The 21,885-nt window shown below is 45.4% G+C and overlaps 1 protein-coding gene across 1 annotated transcript in view; it reads left to right on the top strand.

The window, feature by feature from the left end:
- The window catches only part of NIN (ninein), a 101,248-nt gene that overhangs the window by 18,524 nt on the left and 60,839 nt on the right, over nt 1–21,885 (top strand). Inside the window, exons 5-6 of the mRNA XM_081110252.1 lie at nt 4,103–4,184; nt 19,046–19,227. Of these exons, the coding sequence (XP_080966378.1) occupies nt 4,103–4,184; nt 19,046–19,227 (264 nt within the window). The remainder of the gene's footprint in view (nt 1–4,102; nt 4,185–19,045; nt 19,228–21,885) is intronic.

Genomic DNA, 21,885 nt, shown 5'->3' on the forward strand with positions numbered 1-21,885 from the left:
CAGGCGAGTTGCTGCACTTTAATGTGTCAGTGAGAAGGCCTGGCTTCTCCACCTAACTCCTCCTCAAGACCTGTGGCCTTGGGCAAGGCGCTGGCCTTCTCTGAGCCTCTCTCTCAGTTCTGAGGAGGGATGCCTGCTTTGACCGTTCACATGGATGTTGTGATGGCCAGATGACCAGATGCTCAGGAAAGAAAAAACCTACAGTAATGCCCCCATTCATCTAGTTTTATCCAGTACCCACATTAATAGCATTTTCTAATAACTGGATTAGTGGCAGCCTTTTAAAAGAAAAAATAGGTTAACCATTGGGGATTAAAACTTTTTTTACTAATGCCTTGCCCTATTAAAGAGTAGATTAAGCATTATAAGATTTTTCTTGATCGTTTAAATCTTTTTGGTCTATCACTTATTCTCCTATAAGAGTGATACCCTCTGGATTTTTAAAATAATTTTTAAATTTTTAAAATTGATTTTAGAGCAAGAGGAAGAGAGAGAGGGGGAGAGAGAGAGAAACATCAATGTGAGAGAGAAACTTCTATCTGTTGCTCACAACCTGGGTATGTGCCCTGACTGGGAATCGAACCCGAGACCTTTCTGTGCACCAGGTGATGCTCCAATCAACTGAGCCACACCAGCCAGGACTGATACCCGCAGGATTTACTTAGCAGCACATAGATCTTTGCCCTAACACTAAATAATCCCAACCTATTAGGTTTTTGAGGGCATGTGACTTTTTTATGTAATTTATATAGTTTTTAAAAATAGTTAAAGTACAAAATATTTATACTCTATTTTTGTTAGAGGGAGGTTGGTTAGTCTTTCTTCCTTCACACTATGTCAGTATTTATTTCTTGTACTTGCTTTGGAGTACTCCATCTTTTTTTTTGCTGCTTCTGATCTGTAGCAGGTTTGGGAAACGGGATAATGAAGCTTGAAATAAACCAGGTAGAGTGAGAATAAAGAGCTTGTGAGTTGGTTCTGTGGCGTTCTCTGTGAGAGGACTGAGGGCTTCAGGGTGCTGTCCTCAGCTTTGGACTCCACTGCATGTGTCCCGATTGTCTGCCGTACTCTAAATCAGCGGTCGCCAGCCTTTCGGACCTCATGGACCACCAGTGGTCCGCAGACCATCGGTTGGTGACCGCTGCCTACTAGTAAATCCCCGAGGCTGAGAGAGAGCAGCTGCACATGAGGCTGATACTGTCTCAGAGGTGCGTGTGCTTGTATGAGGCCTAAGCGTCCCTTAAATATGGTACATTCAAGCCTTGGGAGTTGATTAGAATTAACTTCCAGATTATAGCTGTTTTGGTCATTTTTGGGGTGCAGAGGCCCCAGGATGACTTTCATGGCTAATGCTCACTGAATTGAACTGCCAGGACAGAATTCAGAAGGGCTCTTTCCTGTTACCTCTCTCAAAATATCTTCAGAAGACCCAGCAGAGGCCCCGAGACAAGGATAAAGGATTTGAAAGTCTCAAGGCCAGCACCTCCCTTCCGAAGCAGGAGCCTCTTTCTGTTCATTTCATAACATTGGCAATGAGAGGTTTCATTCAGGTCACCTCCATTAATATCTTAAGACAGAGAAGAAACCTGGAGTTGGGGTCCCTAAACACAGTAGACTGGGTCATTTGCTCCGATGCTGGACAGCTTCCCAGAGCGCGGGGGCGAGGCAGGCTCCTGGCTTCCCTGCTGTCACCCCCCACCACCCGCAACACACACACACACACACACACACACACACACTCACTCCTACTCAGCTTGTTGGTCACTGTCATGGTCAGTTGCTTTCCTTGAGAATACGGCCCCATTTCTCTGTAAAAGTGGTGGAGACAGTGACGATGAATATTACTCATACCTGTTAGTAGTATTAACTCCCACTTGCTGAGTGAGTACCTAGTAAGTCCCAGGAAGTTCTAGACACTTTACAAAACTCCCCAACACTTCTCTGAGGGGGTGATACTGTAAATGTATGCAGTGCTCTTAACACAGCACCTGCCTGGCTTCCATGGCATTTCCTGAGAATGTGTGCTCCGTGGCAGCAGGCACCTCCGTCACTCATCCACTGCTATATCACCAGGGCCTAGGCCAGTGCCTGGTGCATAGCAGATGCTCAGTAAATGTTTGTTGAATGAGTCATAGATATTAGTTGTTAGCCCCATTTTTTACAGATGAGCAAACAAAAGCTCGGAGAGCTTTAGTAATTTAGCCAACTCACAGAGGACATGAGTCGCTGAGTCAGGACGGGAACCAAAAGCCTGTGCTCCTCACCTTTCTCTCCCCCTCCCCCAAGGAGGCATGACTGTGGCAGGAAGTAGAAATGCCTGGACATGCCCCTGAGCGGGGAGCCCTTGGGTGTGTGATGTCTGTGGACGGGCTGATTGGAAAGGTGGTGGCCTTGCCTCTGGGAACTGGAGCTGGGATGCCAGGGGCCTGAACCCCTCCTCTGACCTTGGGACACTGCAGGGTCCCTCCTCCCTCCCCAGGCTTCTCAGCAATTTGTCATCTGTGAAACCTAATTAGCACAGCTTCCATTTCTGCAATCTTTAACCCTTTCATTGATTGGATGGCCCTGGCTCCCTTGACAGATTTCTGCCCTGGCTCTGATTATGCTGATTTTTAGTCTGCATGATCTGAAGGAATATGATTTTAGAATGTAATTCCAATTAATCAAAACGAATGTGGTAGGGACATCACATTCAATGCTTTGGGAGAGTCTGGTAAGTTTCAGGGCCTAGTGCAGCCATGGGCAAACTATGGCCCGCGGGCCGGATCCGGCCCGTTTGAAATGAATAAAACTAAAAAAAAAAAAAAAAAAAAAAAAGACCGTACCCTTTTATGTAATGATGTTTACTTTGAATTTATATTAGTTCACACAAACACTCCATCCATGCTTTTGTTCCGGCCCTCCGGTCCAGTTTAAGAACCCATTGTGGCCCTCGAGTCAAAAAGTTTGCCCACCCCTGGCCTAGTGTGTGTGTGTGTGTGTGTGTGTGTGTGTGTGTGTGTGTTATACAATTTTATGACAAGAGTCTCAGTGGATTCCTCTCCTTTGCCTTGATCTGCATGGATAAGACATTATATGCTTTTTCTCCCATTGTTTAGATTACTAATGAGGTCTGTTGCTTTTCCGGTTTTAATTTGAAAGTGGTTTTCTTTTTTTTAATCTGTCACCTATATCTAAACTCCTAGGCACTGTTTTGTAATGATATCCAAAGAGACCAAAACAGCACAGATTACGAATTTGCTGACTTTGTGTTTAATATGGGCTTCTGTATAAGTAGATGCCACATTATCAAGCTAGAATGGTGGTGAGAAGAAATACAATCTCTCTCTGACCCATGGTGAGATCCCACACATTCACATTATAGAAGAGTATCCTTGGCCAGAGAGAAAATCATTAACCCCTTTAGCCAAAGCAATATCCCTATTCTAAGTATTTACTTCCATAAAGCTCAGGTTCTTTCCTACTTAAGTCAAGGTAACTGTGTTTTTAAGAATTCAGGACAATGCTTTCCAAGGTCCTCTTATCCTTTGTGTTTGCTATCGATTCCTGCTTGTTTATAGAGTCATAGGGGCCTTGGGACATAAATATTACATACCTGCCCCAGGCAAGACAGTATTCAAGTCATCCTCAAAAGGTAACTTACTTCTTTCTAGAAATCTTAAGAGATAAAAGCATTGTTGGGGCATCATTACAATGGATCATTTACTTGGGAAGTTTTTCCTAATATCTAACATAACATCTTTCTTTTCTGGTCTTGCTCAGAAAAATAAAAGTAGTTAAGAGTTCCAAACACATCCTCTTCTGTGTTTCTAAAGAAGGTTTTGAATATGTATTGATATTAGCGTTTATGACTCTGTGTTGAATAAATATTGATATTGATATTAGCATTTCTGACACTGTGGTGTCAAAAATAATCAGCCCATTTTCTCTCTAGTGCTTTAGAGAGATGAAGGGGAGGGAAAAGGGGACAAAAGCAGGTTATGACTTACTTCAAGGCTCTCAGGCTGCTAACAAATGGTCCTGGTACCTTGTATGTAGATGGGTTCGTTACCTTAAGACTGTGGGAACTGTTGTGAATTTATTTTTAATTGCTTGTTTTTAGGTGCATTTTGACCAGTTTAAAGAAGCATTAATACTTATCTTGTCTAGAACTCTATCAGATGAAGAACACTTTCAGGAACCAGGTAAGGACACTACCTGTTTTCTCTACATTCCCCTTTCAAAGTTGTGCGGGGAAGAATTTGGGGACCTCGAAGCATGTCTGTGAGAGATTTGGGGCATCTGCCTTTCCCAGATTGAGCAGTTATTTTCAGTGACATGCCTTTTGATATTATCATAAAAGCCTTGCAGCTGTTGAACACTAAAATGAGACTTCCTACGACAACAACGAATTGTGGAAGAAATAATTCGATTGTTCCTAGGCAATATGTCAGATGGTGGGCAATAACTCATTCCTGGAATGAGCAGGGAAGCCGAATGATACTTCCTCTGCCCCTATTTCCTGTGTGCATGGAAGGATATGCTTGGGGGTTCGGGGGGAGGGGAGTTTTGCCTGAAAGAAGAAGGGTGGCCAATCTAGAGATATTTTTATTTAGCTCCCAGTGAATGGATAACACTCCACTATAGACATGATTACATTTTATTATAATTGTTTATCTCCCTCCCTCAAGTAAAAGTTTCTTGTGGACCATTTGATTCATTTTTTAAAAAAATATATTTTATTGATTTTTTTACAGAGAGGAAGGGAGAGAGATAGAGAGTTAGAAACATCGATGAGAGAGAAACATCGATCAGCTGCCCCCTGCACATCTCCCACTGGGGATGTGCCCGCAACCCAGGTACATGCCCTTGACCGGAATCGAACCTGGGACCTTTCAGTCCGCAGGCCGACGCTCTATCCACTGAGCCAAACCAGTTTCGGCTTGATTCATTTTTATATTTTCAGGGCCTAGTGGAATGCTGAACCCATAGTAAGCATTCAAATGTTAATGGCTTTAATATATTTCATTGAGTTTTAAAAAGGCACCATAGATTATAAAACACATTATTTTATGTATATCTAAGAAGAAAACTTGTTGCCAATTATGGTAAAATGGGATCAGTTGTAAGACACATCCTAATTTCACTGTTTAAATCTAGGTGTGTATTTGTGTGAGTGTGTGTGTGTGTGTGTGTGTGTGTGTGTGTGTGTTGAGAGAGAGAATCGATGAAATATGATAAACATCTAAGGGAAAGTTTAAACAGTGTTGAAATTTGAATTAAGTATAGTCCAGTTTTATCAAATCAGTCGTTACTGAGCGAGGGCTAGAGTTTGACTATAATGGGGTATGAGGGAATTTGGGGTGGTGGTGATGAAACTGTTTAATATCTTGGACTATTGGTGGTAGTTACAGATTTCATGAGTTTTTCCAACACACAAAACTATGCACTAACAGGATGGAATTTACTCTGTAAAGATTTTTATTTACCTTAATAAACTCTACTTTTAAAAGAAGAACATCAAAAATATCGTCCAGTTTTTGAGACTGAGGAGAAATCATTAACATTTCCCGCTACGAGGAGTCATTCAATGTGACCTATTTAGACGAAGCACAGATGGGAACTCATTTCTTATCCTCACTGGTGATCCAGTTCTTCGTCCACCTTCTGAAGTGCTCCAGATTCGTGTCACGTGTGCGAATGCTGTGGTTAGCACTGTTGGATTCCGGGTCTACTCTCCCCCTTTTGCAGATGGTGACCACCCTTGGGAAGGTTATCACTAACCTGAGGCCGGCCAGAGCCTGGGAAGCCCACAGTGAGCCTGGGAGGGAGGTTATTGCCTTCCAGACTAACATTCAAATTTCTGTAGGTGGCCCCTGCTCGAACATGGACTTTTGCTCTTCTGGGGCCTCCCATTTTATTGATGTTTTTCCTCGTTTAAGGTTGTCTGTCATCTTCATAACAATAGTGTAATATCTAGGGACCCTGAATAGAGCTAGGGTGACATCACCACATTGTAGTTAACATGAGCATAGATAATCCTATACTAATAAAAGAGAAAAATGGTAATTGGCGTACGAACGATACCTTTTTCATTGGCTAATCAGTGAGATATGCAAATTAACTGCCAACTAAGATTGGCAGTTAACCGCCAAAAAAGATGGTGGCTAATTTGCATATTGCAGGCAGGATGGTACAGCACCATCAGAGAGCGGGTAGGGGGCGTGAGTGCCAGCGGTTGCCCGGACCCGATCCGGCCGGCAGACCTGGACGCGAGCTGGCGGGGCGGTTGCGGCGTCCGCCCGCACTCACGCCACCAACCCGCGTTTGGGGCATGAGTGCTGGCGGTCCCCGGGGACCAGATCCCGCTGGCTGACCAGGACACAGGCCAGCGGGGTGGCTGCGGTGTCCACCCTACTCACGCCCCCACCCAGAGCGGGTTGGGGGCGTGAGTGCCAGCGGTTGCCCGGACCCGATCTGGCCGGCAGACCTGGACGCGAGCCGGCGGGGCGGCTGCAGTGTCCACCCCACTCACGCCGCCAACCCAAGAGAGCAGGTTGGGGGCCTGAGTGCCAGCGGTTGCCCGGACCCGATCCGGCCGGCAGACCCAGACGCGAGCCGGCGGGGCAGCTGCAGCGTCCGCCTGCACTCACGCCACCAACCCGCGTTTGGGGCGTGAGTGCTGGCGGTCCCTGGGGACCAGATCCCGCTGGCTGACCAGGACACAGGCCGGCGGGGCAGCTGCGGTGTCTGCCCTACTCACGCCCCCAACCAGAGCGGGTTGGGGGCTTGAGTGCCAGCGGTTGCCCGGACCCGATCTGGCCGGCAGACCTGGACGCGAGCCGGCGGGGCGGCTGCGGTGTCCACCCCACTCACGCTGCCAACCCAAGAGAGCGGGTTGGGGGCCTGAGTGCCAGCGGTTGCCCAGACCCGATCTGGCCGGCAGACCTGGACACGAGCCGGCGGGGCGGCTGCGGTGTCCACCCCACTCACGCCGCCAACCCTGGGCAAGGGGCTGATCAGGCTATCGGAGGGTGATGGGGGTCTACGCCTCTGGCCAAGGCATCAGGCCTGGGAAAGGGGCAGAGCCAGCAATCGGAGGGGCTTGGGGGTCCCCTGCCCAGGCCTGACGTGTGGGCCAGAGGCATCAGGCCTGGGCTGGGGGCAGAACCAGTGATGGGGGGAAATGAGGGTCCCCTGCCCGGGCCTGACGCCTCTGTCAGAGGCATCAGGCCTGGGCAAGGGGCCAATCCTGCGATTGGAGGGTGATGGGGGTCAACGCCTGAGGGCTCCCAGTATGTGAGAGGGGGCAGGCTGGGCTGAGGGACACTCCCCCCCCCCCCCCACACACACACCCAGTGCACGAATTTCGTGCACCGGGCCCCTAGTGGAAGCATAAATTCCGTATTTTTCTGGAGACTGTAATGTGCTTTTATGCAGGTCTGGAAGGGGCCGCCCTGCTACTAGTCCACATGATCCTTTTGCTGTCCTTTCTTCAAAACCTGTACTGTCCCCTGCCAGGAAGTTGTCATAATATATAGACAGATTTGTGGTGACCTCAAATGTGAAGGGTGTACCCTACAGTTATGCAGTGTTAGGACCTACATAATGGGATAAGGACATAGACGGTGGCTGGCTGAGCTTGGTAGCAGCTCAGAGGTAACGTTTATGACTCTGGCTCCAGATGGTGATTTGAGAGTTCTGTGCATGCCTTGATGCTGTGCTGGCCAAGACCGACTTGGACAAGTCTTCCAGGACCACACACACAGGGATTTTTATAGTGCTGCTGTGTGCTCCATCTTTTGGGTAGGCTGGAGCAAGCCTTTGTTACAGAGCTGCCCCGATTCCATGTAATGAAGCAGAAGAGTACTTGTGGGTAGCATTTCATCCTGCATTAATGTCACTTTGCTGGCAGGATACAGTGCAGGCTTCTATCTCACAGGAGGCAGCGAGGCAGCCGTTCGTCCCACATTCCCCGCATTGCTCCTGAGCCTCTCTGCTTGTTCTGTCTTTGCCCATCTCTGTCTGGCTCTTCCAGTTGTGTCTGAGGATCGTGCACTTCTTTCTACTCAAACGTCCTCCCACACACTCCAAAATGTGACTCTACACCCACAGGCTGAACGGCTGACGAGAGACAGAGAAAGGTCAGGACTCAAATCGGTATATCAAGAGGCCACCCGAATTCACCCCCTCCTTTCCCTTTATGAAAATAGCTGTCCCTTAAATCATAGACCATATCATTGTCAGGCTGGAGAGAACTCTGCCATTTTTTTCATGAGCAAATTGAGGCCTGAAGAGGGACGTAGCTTAAATTCTCACAGATAGTGGCAGAAGAGGAGGCTGACGCTGTACTTCCAGGGGATGTGACTTCAGGAGCTGTTAGGTTCAGGGTGTTGACACTCAGATGGATGAGCTGGGGATAAACTGGTCCTTAGTCAATGCAGCCTGGAAGAGTCGGACAGAGGCAGCAGGAAGGCGTGAATACGAGTGAGTTTCACCTTATCATTAGTGACAGGGAGGCCTGTGCCCTCAGCATTATTTGGCTGTTCAGTACTTAATTCATTTTCTACCATGAGAGCTGTGGTATTTTTGTCTTGCTTTTTGAAATCAGTGGATCTCCTAGACTTTGGAAAATGACTAAAAACATAGGAGGGCCATAGTACCTACATAGCCTTAGAAACTGAATGGGTCATGAATTGATATTTTATAACATCGATGATTTTTATGTGTTAAAAATCCAAGATGCTGTACCAGATCATAATATAGAAAAGCCAGCTTGATGTGGTGGGAAGAGCCTGGAGCCGGGAGTTATGAAATACTGTCCAGGCCCTTCTAAGTGGGTGGTCACTTTGTATGTTAAAGTGTTTGTACTGAAAATACTTAGAATACCTTCAGCTCCAAGATTGCATTGTGTTGTCTCCTAATATCTGAATGACATTATCTACTTTTATAAAAAACGTAGCTTTCTGTTTCTGTAAGATTTTACCTAACATAAATTGATACTATAAAGTTTTGCTTCCTAAGACAGATGCCCAGTATATGACATGCTATCATATGCCCCTAATAAAAGGCAGTTATCTATAAATAATACAAAAACAAAGCTATTATAGGATTTGAGAGGAGAAGGAATGAAGTCATTATTTCCATAGTCTTAGTAGGTTCTGCCATTTATATCTTCTTTCAGGTACGGTTTCTTTATGTTTAGAATTAGAAGGTATGGACTAGATTATTTTCAGCATCCTTTTAACTCTGATATTTATAATTATAAATTTTAGGAAGACAGTGTTTTCTTTTAAAAAAAAAAAGGCAAAAAATAACCACAACAACAATATGACAATATAATGAAAAATACTGAAATTCAGATAAGGGCAGAAAAATGGATTGGGCTTGTAGGGAATCCTTTTGTAAATTCCAAACTGATTAGCATTGCCAGTGGCATCACTCCCACATATCTACATCTACAATTTTGTTTTTAAATTATTTTCCTGGAAGAAGTGAGGGACAACTTAATTATTAGTCATTTATTCAGTTTGCTACGGCCTTGGAGTAGAGGGTGTTTGGATGGAACTGCTGGCACAGGCTGTGAGCGGCGTAGCACCAACATGCTGCCTGGATCTGCCTTCCGAGAGTTTGTCCTCACTTGATGCATCTTGCAGTAGATTTCTGCTCTGTAATGCAGGTGGCCCTTTCTTTCCCTGAAATGGTCGATGTGAAATATCTTTCCTTTGTTTATCTGGTGAGGGAAAACTCAGGTTCAGAAAAGCCAAGGCAGTAGAAAAATAAGACTAGACATGGTTTTGGTTCTTTTTTAATAAACCTTCCTAATTCTAGGAACCACCCTACTTTTAATTATTTTCCTTATATTTTGAAGAAGTTATGACTGTAATAAACAGACACCCTTCACTCAGTTGGCTATAATGTGCCTTGAAGTGGGCCTGATGACCAGACATTGGGCTAGCGAGGTCCTGAATTGCAATGATTGAAGATTTGGGTTTGTATCTATCTTCAGAGGCCTTGGGCCAGGCCCTCCTGTTTTTAAGAGTTGTTATACAGATAGCCCAACAGGCATGTTCTGCTGCCCTCTCTTTGGTTAAATAAGATAAGGAAGAATTTAGACTCCTGTTCCCTTGTATCTGTGAGATGCTACCTGCAAGGACCAGAACATTCCTCCATAAATTAAAAGCAAAATAGCCCTGGCTGGTGAGGCTCAGTTGGCTGAGTGTTGTCTCATGCACTGAAAGGTTGTGGGCTCGGTTCCTGGTCAGGGCACATGCCCAGGTATTTTCGGGTCCCATCCTGGCTGGGGTGCATGCAGGAGGCGACCAATCCATGTTTCTCACATCAATGTTTCTACCCCCCCCCCTTCCCCTCTCTCTTAAATCAACAAAAAAAAATTTTTTAAAGCAAAATGAAACCACTACCACTATCACTACCAACAGCAGATGACAGTGTGGGGAGTCAGTTCATGAGGTCAGGGGGGACAGGAAACACTCCCACCCAATGGTGGTCAGGTAAAATGGTAGGACCTTCTGGAATTATGAAAAACATTAGGCACCAAAAACTATAAAAATGCCTTTGGCTAGATTTCATACTATAGAAATAATTATGAATGTGTACAAAGACATGCGTATAAGGATAGTCATTTAAAATAGGGAAAAATATATATCAAGCATAAATATTTGATAATGTATTGGTTAGGCAAATTATGATGTATCTGTATAATCAAAGACTAAGCAGTTATTAAACTGTGCTGTAGAAAATACTTATTGTTATGATGATTTTATTAAGGGTAAAAAGGCAACCTTTAAAAAATATATGATGTGTGCAAAAACATATTCATGTTATTTAAAATTAAATCAATAGGGGTGGTGAGAATTTTTATAGTGAAACAGTTTACTCAGGAGTTCTGCTGATGTTGTAAGTTTATTTCAACTTCAGTGTATGGGAAGGTTTCAAACAGGGAATGATCGATGATCATTTCTACAAGGAGCTGTAGAGCTTTGCTGTGTCCCTTTCACATCAGCCCATTGCCGAAGGGAAAGGGGGGAAAGGAAGAGAAAATGAGGGCAATAATGAGAGGGAGGCAGCTCTAGTTTCTGAGATGATGGACTGGATAACGTCACTATGCATTTGCCACTGAGCTTACCCACTACAAAAAATGAGGTCAAGGAAATTTGCTGGGAGATTGAGGGCTGTGAGATTCTCCCTGACTTTGCTGCACTGGGGCCCCATGTGGGTGCTCTCCCTGACCCCTGGCTCCTCCCAGGAGAAGGCTGGAGAAACAATCCTATCATCATTATCTACTCAAAAGAGTTTTCTCTTGACTGATCCTCACCCGCAGTCACCCTCCTGCATGCTAACCTTCCCATCCAAAATCCCTCCCAGGCAAGGCTATTCTGAGCCACCCCCGTTACCTGTACGTCTGGAGACAGCTGTGTTCTGGCAAGATGCCTCATTGAGACTGATAGGAACTGATGCCCTTGCATCCAGGGAGGACCCTGAAGCTCCAGCTGAACACGTGCATCAGCAGAGAGGAGGAGCTGGGAGCACTGTGACATGGGCCCGGAGGCTGCTGCCCCAGCAGGGCTGTGTGCACAGTGTGGGGTGATGGTCCTGCCTGCTGAGGACCTCCTGAGGGGCTGGGAGCACCCTGGGAGGCAGAGGAATGGCGGGTCATGTTGGAAGGCTTTTCTGATGTCTTTTTAATGTTTGTTCTCTCTTGGCCTTCCTCTTCCCCTCCCCTCCTTGGGACAGCCCCACCTCACTTCTTTCCACCTTTCAAATTCACCTCTACCCTCCTCTCCTCCTTGCCCCTCCCCCCACCTTTCCTTAACCTCTTGGTCTGCTCCCCCATCTGTTCCTCCTGGTCTGACTTCCCCTGCCCTCCGTTAGCCTCTGGGTCTATGCCCATCTTCTGTTCTCACCCCTTCTCTGTCAGTCTCAATCTGTCTATCTCTCTATGTCAAGCATGTCAAACTTGCGGTCCATGGGCCACATGTGGCCCACAATATAACGGTATGTAAAAAACGTTTTAATAAAAATTTTGTAACTTAATTCTTACAATATCCTGTTATACATAATTATCAATAACGAACTACAACGTTCACTAATGACTGATTACTATAATCATGTTACATTCATTTCCCTTATGCACCTTATGCACAGGCGCACCATTTCTCTCCACTAATACTAGCAGCGAATATTTTAGCAGCCGATGGCCACGTCATTCGTCTTGGACTGACTTGTGTGGTGTGCGCAACAGGAAATACTTCACTTTCAGAGAACAAGAAAAATAGGTTTATTTGCGTTACGCTTATTTACTTGTGCAGTTATTCAGTGTCTGGCAAGTTAATGTTCAAGAAAAAATTAATTTCTATTAAAATGTTCTATTATTTTATGTTAAGGATTACTCATTTATTGCAGCCCTTTATATTTAGCATGTCTCTATTGAAATAAACCTACGTTTCTACGAAAATTGAAGCTTTTTTTTTTTTTTGCGGCCCACATAAACTTAAACCTTGTTTATTTGGCCCGTGTTAGCCTTTGAGTTTGACATGCTTGCTCTATGTCTTTCTCCATCTCTCTCTCTCTCTCTCTCTCTCTCTCTCTCTCTCTCTCTCTCTCTCTCTTTCTGGCAGTCACTATTGATTGTCTTGGTCTCCCCTTTGATGCTTTCTCTTCCCTGTTCTCTCTTGTAGAATCCGGTGTGGCTGCACTCTCACTGTGTGATACCTGTGTAACGGTGCAGTCAGAGGAGGCGAGGAGGCGGGGATGTGCTGTGGGCTGGGCAGTGCTCATTTGCTGCACGACTGCTTTTTCCCAGGGAAGCTTCTGGAGTGCTTAACCATTAACCATTGCACCTGCTTCATTTTTGTCTTATCTTCACATAGACTTCAGGACTCCTGTGAGCGGGGCAGAAGTGCAGTTTGGAGAGCCTCAGACTAGGGTACTCCTTTGGAAGGAGGTACAGGCCTGGGAGTGATTTCCTGGGCTGACTAAATGGGGCAGGAAGGGAGACAGTCAGCAAGGCCCTGCATGAGCAATTCCAAAATAAGAATATCAGCACCAAAAAGGCAGGGCTGTCTTCTGCATCCTGGAAATACCCTCATTTTTAGGAACAAGGACATTTGATTTAAAAAATGATAAAATATCCATATTATCGCTCAGTAGGTACAAGATAGCACCATGGCAGATGTTCCGTAAACATGAGCTATGTGACCCGGCCTCATACTGGAGTGCATCTTGAAACTCTGCTTTCACGTCCCATCATGTGCTCTGGATGCTGCTGCATTCCAGCTCTTTGGCTTGTGTTTTTGCAAACAGAGCCTTGATTGAATGACTAGTGTTTAGGCTTTCGAGTAACTGTCTCCGCTTCCTCTGGGCCCTCATTGCTTTGCCTTTGGCATCAGGAGAGCTCAGCCTTCCAGGTGGCACTCTGCGTCACCCTGTGGCTGTGGCGGTTCCGGGAGAGGGCACTGCTCCTCAGAGTCGGGGAAGAAGGGAGTCGGGACAGGGTTGGGTGGGGGAGTGTCAGGCGTTTTCCCTGCAGCTGGCTTATCCCCTGAGGCTTATCGCACTGACATTGTATTGTAGTTTTTCTCTTATAAGTACGGGACCTTCTGGGGACCTCTGGTCACAAGTCATACCTGTGCCAGGAGGCCCATGCTGCTTCTGGGAGGTGAACATTATCACAGGTGCCTCTTCTTGGGACAGATGAGATGTGGAGTGAAGAATGTGGTGTCTGGGCATCCAGATTTTGTTTTATTTCTAGGGCTAGAAGGAATGGGGGTGGTTTTTTTTTGTTGTCATTTTTTTTGCTTTGTGTTTTGTCTTCTGAATTCTAATTAGATTTTTGAAAAAATGTTTGCCCACCTGCTCCCTAGAGACTGTGAGTTGCTTCCATATTACTCCAGCAGTTTTTAGAAATGGAATCAAACCATGTGTTTCGCTTATGGAATAAAGCCTAGACCAGTGATGGCGAACCTATGACACGCGTGTCAGAGGTGACACGCGAACTCATTTTTTTTGGTTGATTTTTCTTTGTTAAATGGCATTTAAATATATAAAATAAATATCAAAAATGTCAGTCTTTGTTTTACTATGGTTGCAAAGATCAAAAAATTTCTATATGTGACACGGCACCAGAGTTAAGTTAGGGTTTTTCAAAATGCTGACACGCCTAGCTCAAAAGGTTCGCCATCACTGGCCTAGACCATCAAATTAGGTCAGGTAGGATGCACCTCGTAATAAGGTCTCCAGGGTGACATCCAAGACTCCTCCAGGCAGTCAGGGCTTGTCTGCATTCCTTCGAGGCCCATTTTTATTTGTAAACAGTGATGAAAAATAGGAGCCATGGAAATGGGAATGGAGGGGAAATGACCTAGATGCTTGGCAATCCAGGTAGGATTATAAATATATGTCCAAGGAAATAAAACACCAAGAGCAGGACCCTCCTTTATGATTGTGTTTGTTCCACTGGCGTTTCCCATCTCTCCTTGGAGCTCATGATTGGAGCAGTTACGTACAGTTATGTCAAGGGAAGCAAGAGGATGTAAAATGGCCCATAGGTAAAAAGCGTTCCAGTATGAAACCCTGAACTGTGTAAGTTACATCTGGATGCACTCATAAAATACATAAACTTTGCCCCAGGGCTGCGGGTTTACAGGTCTTCATTGGGCATGTTGGGGGGAGGGGAAGGCACTCTTCCATTCAGGTGTGTACATGTCTTTAGGTCGCCAGGAGGCCTCCTGCTCCGTAGTCTGCTGCTATTCTAAAGGCCTGATTGAGGTTGATAAGGAGAATAATAGAATTTTCAGATACTTAACAATGACTGTTGACCACGTATGTGCTCTCTGGATCTCCTTTTGCCCTCTTTCCCCTTTTTATCTTGTGAGTACAGTGATGCTGATGCTCTGAATAGGAGAGGGATGTGTGAGTGTGTAAATCTAAGAAGTAACTTTTTCATTGGTGTGATTGGTCTCATTCTTTATTGGTTACATGGGTGTCCCAATTATGCCCCGATTAATTAATTATCTGTCTAGACTTACTGGGACAAACGCAGGTTATAGGAGTCAGCAATCACGGCCTGTGCCCTGGTGATTCAATGTCTAAACAGCTGAGCCGAACCGGAACACAAGAACACACAAGACAGAATCAGTGTGCAATCACTCAGGGTTTACTTACCTATTCCTAGTGGGTCCTAGGCTCCAGCAAAGGCCGCCCGCGATGCACACCGACAGATGGACGATGAAGACAGAGACAGACAGGCGGCCGCACTTGGTTCAGGCTCGCACAGCAGAGCAGTCAGTCAGGGGCTTGTCCCACGGTGCTGGGGTCCAACCCCAGCAGGTCCAGGGGTCCCCAAAGGTGTGGACGGAGTCGGCGAAGAAGGAATGCCTTTCCTTCCTCTTCTGGCCTGGATCTCCAGCCAGGTTCTGTTTTCATGTTCTCTTGCTAGGTTCTCCAGCCAGGTTCTCCAGGTTCTCCAGCCAGGTTCTGTAGCCATGTTCCCTCGCTAGGTTCTCCAGCCAGGTTCAGTCACCAGGTTCTAGTCAGGTTCTCTTGCCATGTTCTATCCAGGTTCTGTAGGCAGGTTCTCTCGCTAGGTTCTGTCTCTAGGTTCTGTGTAGGTTCTGTGGCCAGTTTCGTTACGTCTGTATTTATACCAGTTGATTCCAATCCTATCAATCTCTATTCCAAAGGTTAGGGCGATTCTTATCTCCATTCCAGGGAGTAAAGATTATGTAGCTTAAGCATGATTGTTCATAAAGTGATTAATTACCTGCCTGGCACTTAGTTAAGGGGTTTTATTCCCTCCCTAACTTCAGGGGAAAATCCCTACCTGGGGAAACAACCTTTCTCAGAGAGGTGACCTTGGTTAAAACACATAGTGCCAAGAAGGTGAGCAAACATATTAAGAACAGTATGCCATATATGCCAGGTCCCTTGAAACAGCAAGGATGGACCGGCTCCCGGCACCACGGAGCTGAGCGATGTGGAGTCCTCCTCTCATCAGGTGGGAGACATCGACAGAACAAAATCTGTTGCTTATGTAGCCAGTGGTCAACAACTTGTGTCTCATCCGTGTGGGCCAGACGGTGTGCCTTTGCTCACATCAAGATAGTGGGGCGTTCACCACATTTTGGAAGTTACCGAGTATTGGGGTCTTCACACAGCAAACATTTCTCACATTAATCATTTCACACAGTAATTATTTCCCCACATTACAGGGGTTTCCTTATGACCATAACATTATTATAACAATGGGTAAGTTGGGAAATTCAGTATGAGGAAACCTTAATACCCCAATTATCCTTTGTGTGTGCTAATATCCCTATTCCAAAAAGATGATACTGTTTAATGAAGTTTCTCTGAAAATTGACTTTGTGGTATATGTACAGTCTGTGAAAAATGTTAATTTAAAGTTTGCTCAAAATTAGTTATAGTAAAATAAATAATTTTTTTAAAGTTTCTGGCAATACAAAAATAAGTAAGTGAATAGATTTACTCAAAACCCACAGGATTCCTAATGGTTCACAATCTGTTACCTTCCGCTGCTTAGAAAAAAGCTGTTTCAAATCTACCCCTGCTCGCTGCGCAGCATGGGGTCTTGAGTGGTAAACAGCTAAGGCAGGGGTGGGCAAACATTTTGACTCGAGGGCCACAATGGGTTCTTAAACTGGACCGGAGGGCCGGAACAAAAGCATGGATGGAGTGTTTGTGTGAACTAATATAAATTCAAAGTAAACATCATTACATAAAAGGGTACGATCTTTTTTTTTTTTTTTTTTAGTTTTATTCATTTCAAAGGCCCGTGGGCCGTAGTTTGCCCACGGCTGGGCTAAGGAGTCGTTTCCTGCACAGGTGGGCTTGGGTTAGATTACAGTGGGTTTTCTAACATGGTTGCTGTGACCCTCCGCTGCTTCTCCTTGGGGAAAAGGGCATTCGGAGCTCCTGGGCCACTTCCGGCCACAGACCATGGCTGTTGGCCCCCTGGGAAAATCCTGCGTCCCGTTTCTGATGTTATACGTCTTCTTTTTCATCTTTTCCAAGCCCCCATCATCCCTAATGGTGTATCTTGTTGTCTGCCAGTAAAATTTAAGAATATGTCATAAATTAAGGATGGTTCTGCATTGCCTCTTATCTGACTAGCATCTGTGGGTGTCAGCTGCCAACAAGTAGCTCGGGTGTCTGGGCCGATCCTGAATACTCACAGGCTGACACACTCTCTTCTGATAAAAGGTACCTTCATATGTGCATGCGGGTTTCAATATAAATGTTGTATGCCTCAGTACAACTGTAAGAGGATCTCTCGACCTAATACAATGACTTGGCTGGGACTTTTAAAGAGCTGGGTATAAATATCGCTAGAAATTATAGAGCAAGCATAAGTACTTCACTCTGAGCTCTGCTGAGCATTTTCAGGATGCTTCTGACTGCATCTGTGAAATCTGAGTTTATACAGAGGAAGGGCAACGGGGGAGGGGGGCCAAGATAGTCAAACCAGGTCACGCATCCTTCCAGGGAAACTACCAAGTAATGGCGAACCCCGAAGGGTTTCAGTGATGATAAAGGAAAAGTTTTTCACTTTTCATTCTTATCTCATCAGCCACCCGCATTTTGTTGGTGTGTGTCCATACCTTATCTACAAATCTACATGCATGAGTTCAGACATATCTTGTTAGGGCTGTTATGTTCAAACAGAACAGATTTTGTTCTCCAGAGAGACATTCTGTCTGTGTAGGTGATAAGAATCAAAGTATTGCCAGTCTTTTGTGTGTTAATGAAGTATTTTCTTCTCCTAATTCTGTGCAACAACAACAGAAAACAACCTATATCTAAGATGGCATGTGCATAGAGTGAAGTATTTATTTTATTGCTTTAAAGCTGTTAAAGGGAAAACAGGATAGTTTGTAGTGGTGATGGTGGTGGTGGTGGTGATGGTGATGATGGCGATGGTGATGGCGATGGTGATGGTGGTGGTGATGGTGGTGATGGTGGTGGTGGTGATGGTGGTGGTGAATGTTGAACCTGTGACACATTATGTCAAAATGCTGAAGTCCTTTAAGGTCAAGAGATGACTCTCTGCTATGCACAAGTCTTTTTATTTTGTACACACTGAAACTCTTGAAGAAGGAAAAAACATAATACACCACTTTTCTTAATGCAGTTTCACATTTGCTATTTAATTCCACAGCGTTTAATTTTACAATGAGCTCTGGATGCCAGGTTTCGTATAGGCCAGTGGTCGGCAAACTCATTAGTCAACAGAGCCAAATATCAACAGTACGATTGAAATTTCTTTTGAGAGCCAAATTTTTTAAACTTAAACTATATAGGTAGGTACATTGTTATTAGCTTAATTAGGGTACTCCTAAGGCTTTGGAAGAGCCACACTCAAGGGGCCAAAGAGCCGCATGTGGCTCACGAGCCGCAGTTTGCCGACCACGGGTATAGGCGATGAGCTGTCATTAATTGATTTGGACCTGCTGTGTCAGTTTCTTTGTTCTCTCATCCTGCTTGTCTGATAGATCAGAAAGGAGGATGGTTAACAAAGGAGCCACTGAGGTCCGAGAGGGTGCGTTTCAGACTAGTAACTAGTAACTAGTAATTAGTCACTAGTAGGTGTGAATACTAACTTTACAGTGCTGGTGCGGTGTTTGTTTTATCATGACTTTCTAAGACTTCCTCCAGTGTGTCTCTTTGTTAGTATGATCGCCCCCTCTCCCTTTCCTGCAAAACACCAGCTTAATAAACAGAACAAATATGACCCATTGCTTTGTCCTGATCTTTCCATTCTGTACTTTTAACTCAATCCGTCCCTGCCGGCATTGCATCTCTCCCATCATATGCAGAGAGGTACTCGGGTGCGATAAATCCTTCAGAATTAGAAGCCGTGCTCAGCATTTGACCTGGTGGCTCACACACACCCTCGGCCATCACAGCTGGCAAATGCTGGTGGTTTATTTTGGGGCTGGTATAAGAGGCTGTGTCTGACGGCTGTGAGTGTCAGCTCAGGGCTGAGATTGTCCTGTAATGTGGCCTCAACTCTTGTCTCCTTGCCCAGACTGCTCATTAGAAGCTCAGCCCAAATACGTTAGAGGTGGGAAGCGTTATGGACGAAGGTCCTTACCGGAGTTTCAAGAATCCGTGGAGGAGTTCGCAGAGGTGACAGTGATTGAGCCCCTCGAAGAAGAAGAAGAAGAAGAAGCAAGGCCTTCACATGTTCCGGCCGGAGACCACCATGAGGTAAGGGATCGGACAGACACATCCATCTGGACTGCAGGTGTGGCTGTCCATGACACCGCATGGCTGTGATGCAGACAGGAAGCCTGAGGGAGTTCATGGCTTTTCTCAGTTACCAACTGCTTGCTAATCTCCTTACTTGCCTTTTGGACACATATGGCTAACTTTTCTGTCGTTTGAATGTTTTCATCCGTTTTCAGCTTTGGGAGAGCTGATGTTTCTATGCATGCTTTATGTTTATACATTTTTTGATTCAGTTATTTCCAGATGATCTGGTGTCTGCTGCTTCTAGCTGTTCTTAGAAACAGATCTCTCCTCCATGACCCTGTCATTTTCAGTTGTGAAAAGCTAACCAGTCCCATCCCCAAACAATAAAACAGTGCCCGTGGCAGGTAGGACATGAAGGCGGTGTGTTTAGGCTCTGCGAGAGCTGGCATCTTATCTGGTGGTGGGGGAAGCAGTTTTAAAACTTGGTCCTTGTCACAGCTCTCAGCAGTTGCCATGGTTCTTCCTCCCAGTTCCGCGGCACCAGGCTCGTCTGGCTCTCCAGCAGTCAGACGCACCTGCCTCCCTCATCGCCTGCCTTTTCATTTTACACGTTGCCATCTTGTACCAATAAAGGAGAAGCAGTTACAACATTTTTTTGATTCTTTCTTTCCAGCCCATTGACTGGCATGCCATTTATAGGACATGATTGAATGTGTCATGCTGAGCAAGCTCTAAACACTTCTTGCATATCCCAGCTCAGCCTGGGGATGCAAGTATTTCAGATACTAATATAAACTAGAAAAGAGACCAAATGTCTGTAGATTGTGGGTTGACTGTGTGTGTGTGTGTGTGTGCATTTCTGTCTAACGTCCATGTGCAGCTTACTACGACTTACAGGAAGCTTGCTCCGTTAATTTCCCCAGCAGTCAGACATAGAGCACCCTCAACTTTCCGGAATACTTGCAAACCCAAAGTAACGAAAGAGCCCAAGTCCTGAGCAGAAATGAAACCGGCCACAAGTACTGCAGTTTAGATGACACGTGACTAAGTCTGCCAATCAGAAGCTTGCACCATTTTTTTAAAAACAAACAATACCTGATCTCACCCCACAAGTGAAGGAGCAGTGTCAAAAATGTGAGCCAGAACGGAAGAAAGGTAGCTAGAGAAGAGGGCGAGAAACCACAAACATGGTGTCAGCGTCGTGTGGGTGAGAAGTGACAGATGAACACAGAGAAGGCAGTGAGAAGCCAGAAGGACAACGCCGCCTGGAACATCACAGCCCTGGGGGCCAGTCGGCCTGAGGCAGCGGCTACTGCCTGTCTTGGTTCAGTGGGTTTCAGACCCTTTCCTGCGTCCCATTGAGAATGTAGATAGGGCCTGTCCCCTAATGAAACACATTCATTCACATGCACCAACATGTTGCATATACAGTTTCAGGGAGGCCAGTAATTTGCATGCTTCATTTTTTACAGTGTTGGTAATATTTATCTTGCTGTCAGAAAGGGCATCATTTTATTACACAAAGTCTGTTTAGTAACCCCGAGTCCTGTGGCATGTGCCTGAGACACCTCTCTGTGGAAACATGGTTAAAACATGTCTCAGCACTTTAGGAGGTAAGCTTTTGTTATTTGGAGAACACTTTTAAGACTGGCATCTCCATTTCCAGCTATTTTGAGTACCGGAGGCATTAGTATTTGGTGTTAAGAAATGAAATGATTGCTTAGTTTTTTTTAAAAAAAATATTTTTATTGATTTTTAGAGAGAGAGAGAAAGAGAGAGAAACATTGATGAGAGAGGAAGTCATTGATTGGCTGCCTACTGGGGATCGAGCCCGCAACTAAAGCATGTGCCCTGCCTGACTGGGAATTGAACAAGCAACCTCTTGATTCCTGGTCGATGCTCAACCACTGAGCCACACCAGCCGGGCTGATTACTTAGTTTTTAATAAGATAGTTTCTGGTTACCACCTGGGGATACCCAAAAAGTTCTCGGGCAGAGCTGATTTTGTTGCTGGCAGTATATTTCTTACAGCCTTGTTTTATCTTATCTACTGACTTCCAGTGAGATTTATTGTTTAAAAAGTGAGAGTCTGGTTTCATGTCTAAATAAAGATAAGAGTTGAGGCCTGAGTCTGGGCAAAAGATTGGAAGGGAGGGGGAAGAGAGGGAGAGAGAGAGAGAGGCAGACTGATAGACAGACATTGATCGGTTGCCTCCTGCACACATCTCTACCGGGGGCCAGATCAAACCTGAAACCGAGATACGTGGCCTTGGCTGGGAATGGAACCCGAGACCCTTTGGTGCTCGGGCCGAGGCTCTAACCACTGAGAATGCTGGCCAGGGCAGGTATGACCTTTTGATGCTAAATATAGAAGCTTTGGTGTCCAACTACCCACCACAACCGAATAGCTAACAGAGGTCTGGAGGGGTCATTTCTCTCATTGTCTGCTTCCCGAGGACTTCTTTTGCCTGGACTTTGATGGTCTGTTATATCCTCCCCAGAAAGCCTCCAGGAGTTCCAGTTACCACCTCTCACCCTGTCTTTTTAAATTCGGGAATGTGGACTCAATCCGAAGCTCATCGAGCTGCTTTCTTGCTTAAAAATGAAGTGTTTGGGGAGCTGAATGGAACTTGTCAGTTTTCAGATCAATTAATCGCTTTAAAAAATGAGAGC

Source organism: Myotis nattereri (genome assembly GCF_964212035.1).
Source record: "Myotis nattereri genome assembly, chromosome: 1".
In the NCBI taxonomy this organism is placed as follows: Eukaryota; Metazoa; Chordata; class Mammalia; order Chiroptera; family Vespertilionidae; genus Myotis; species Myotis nattereri.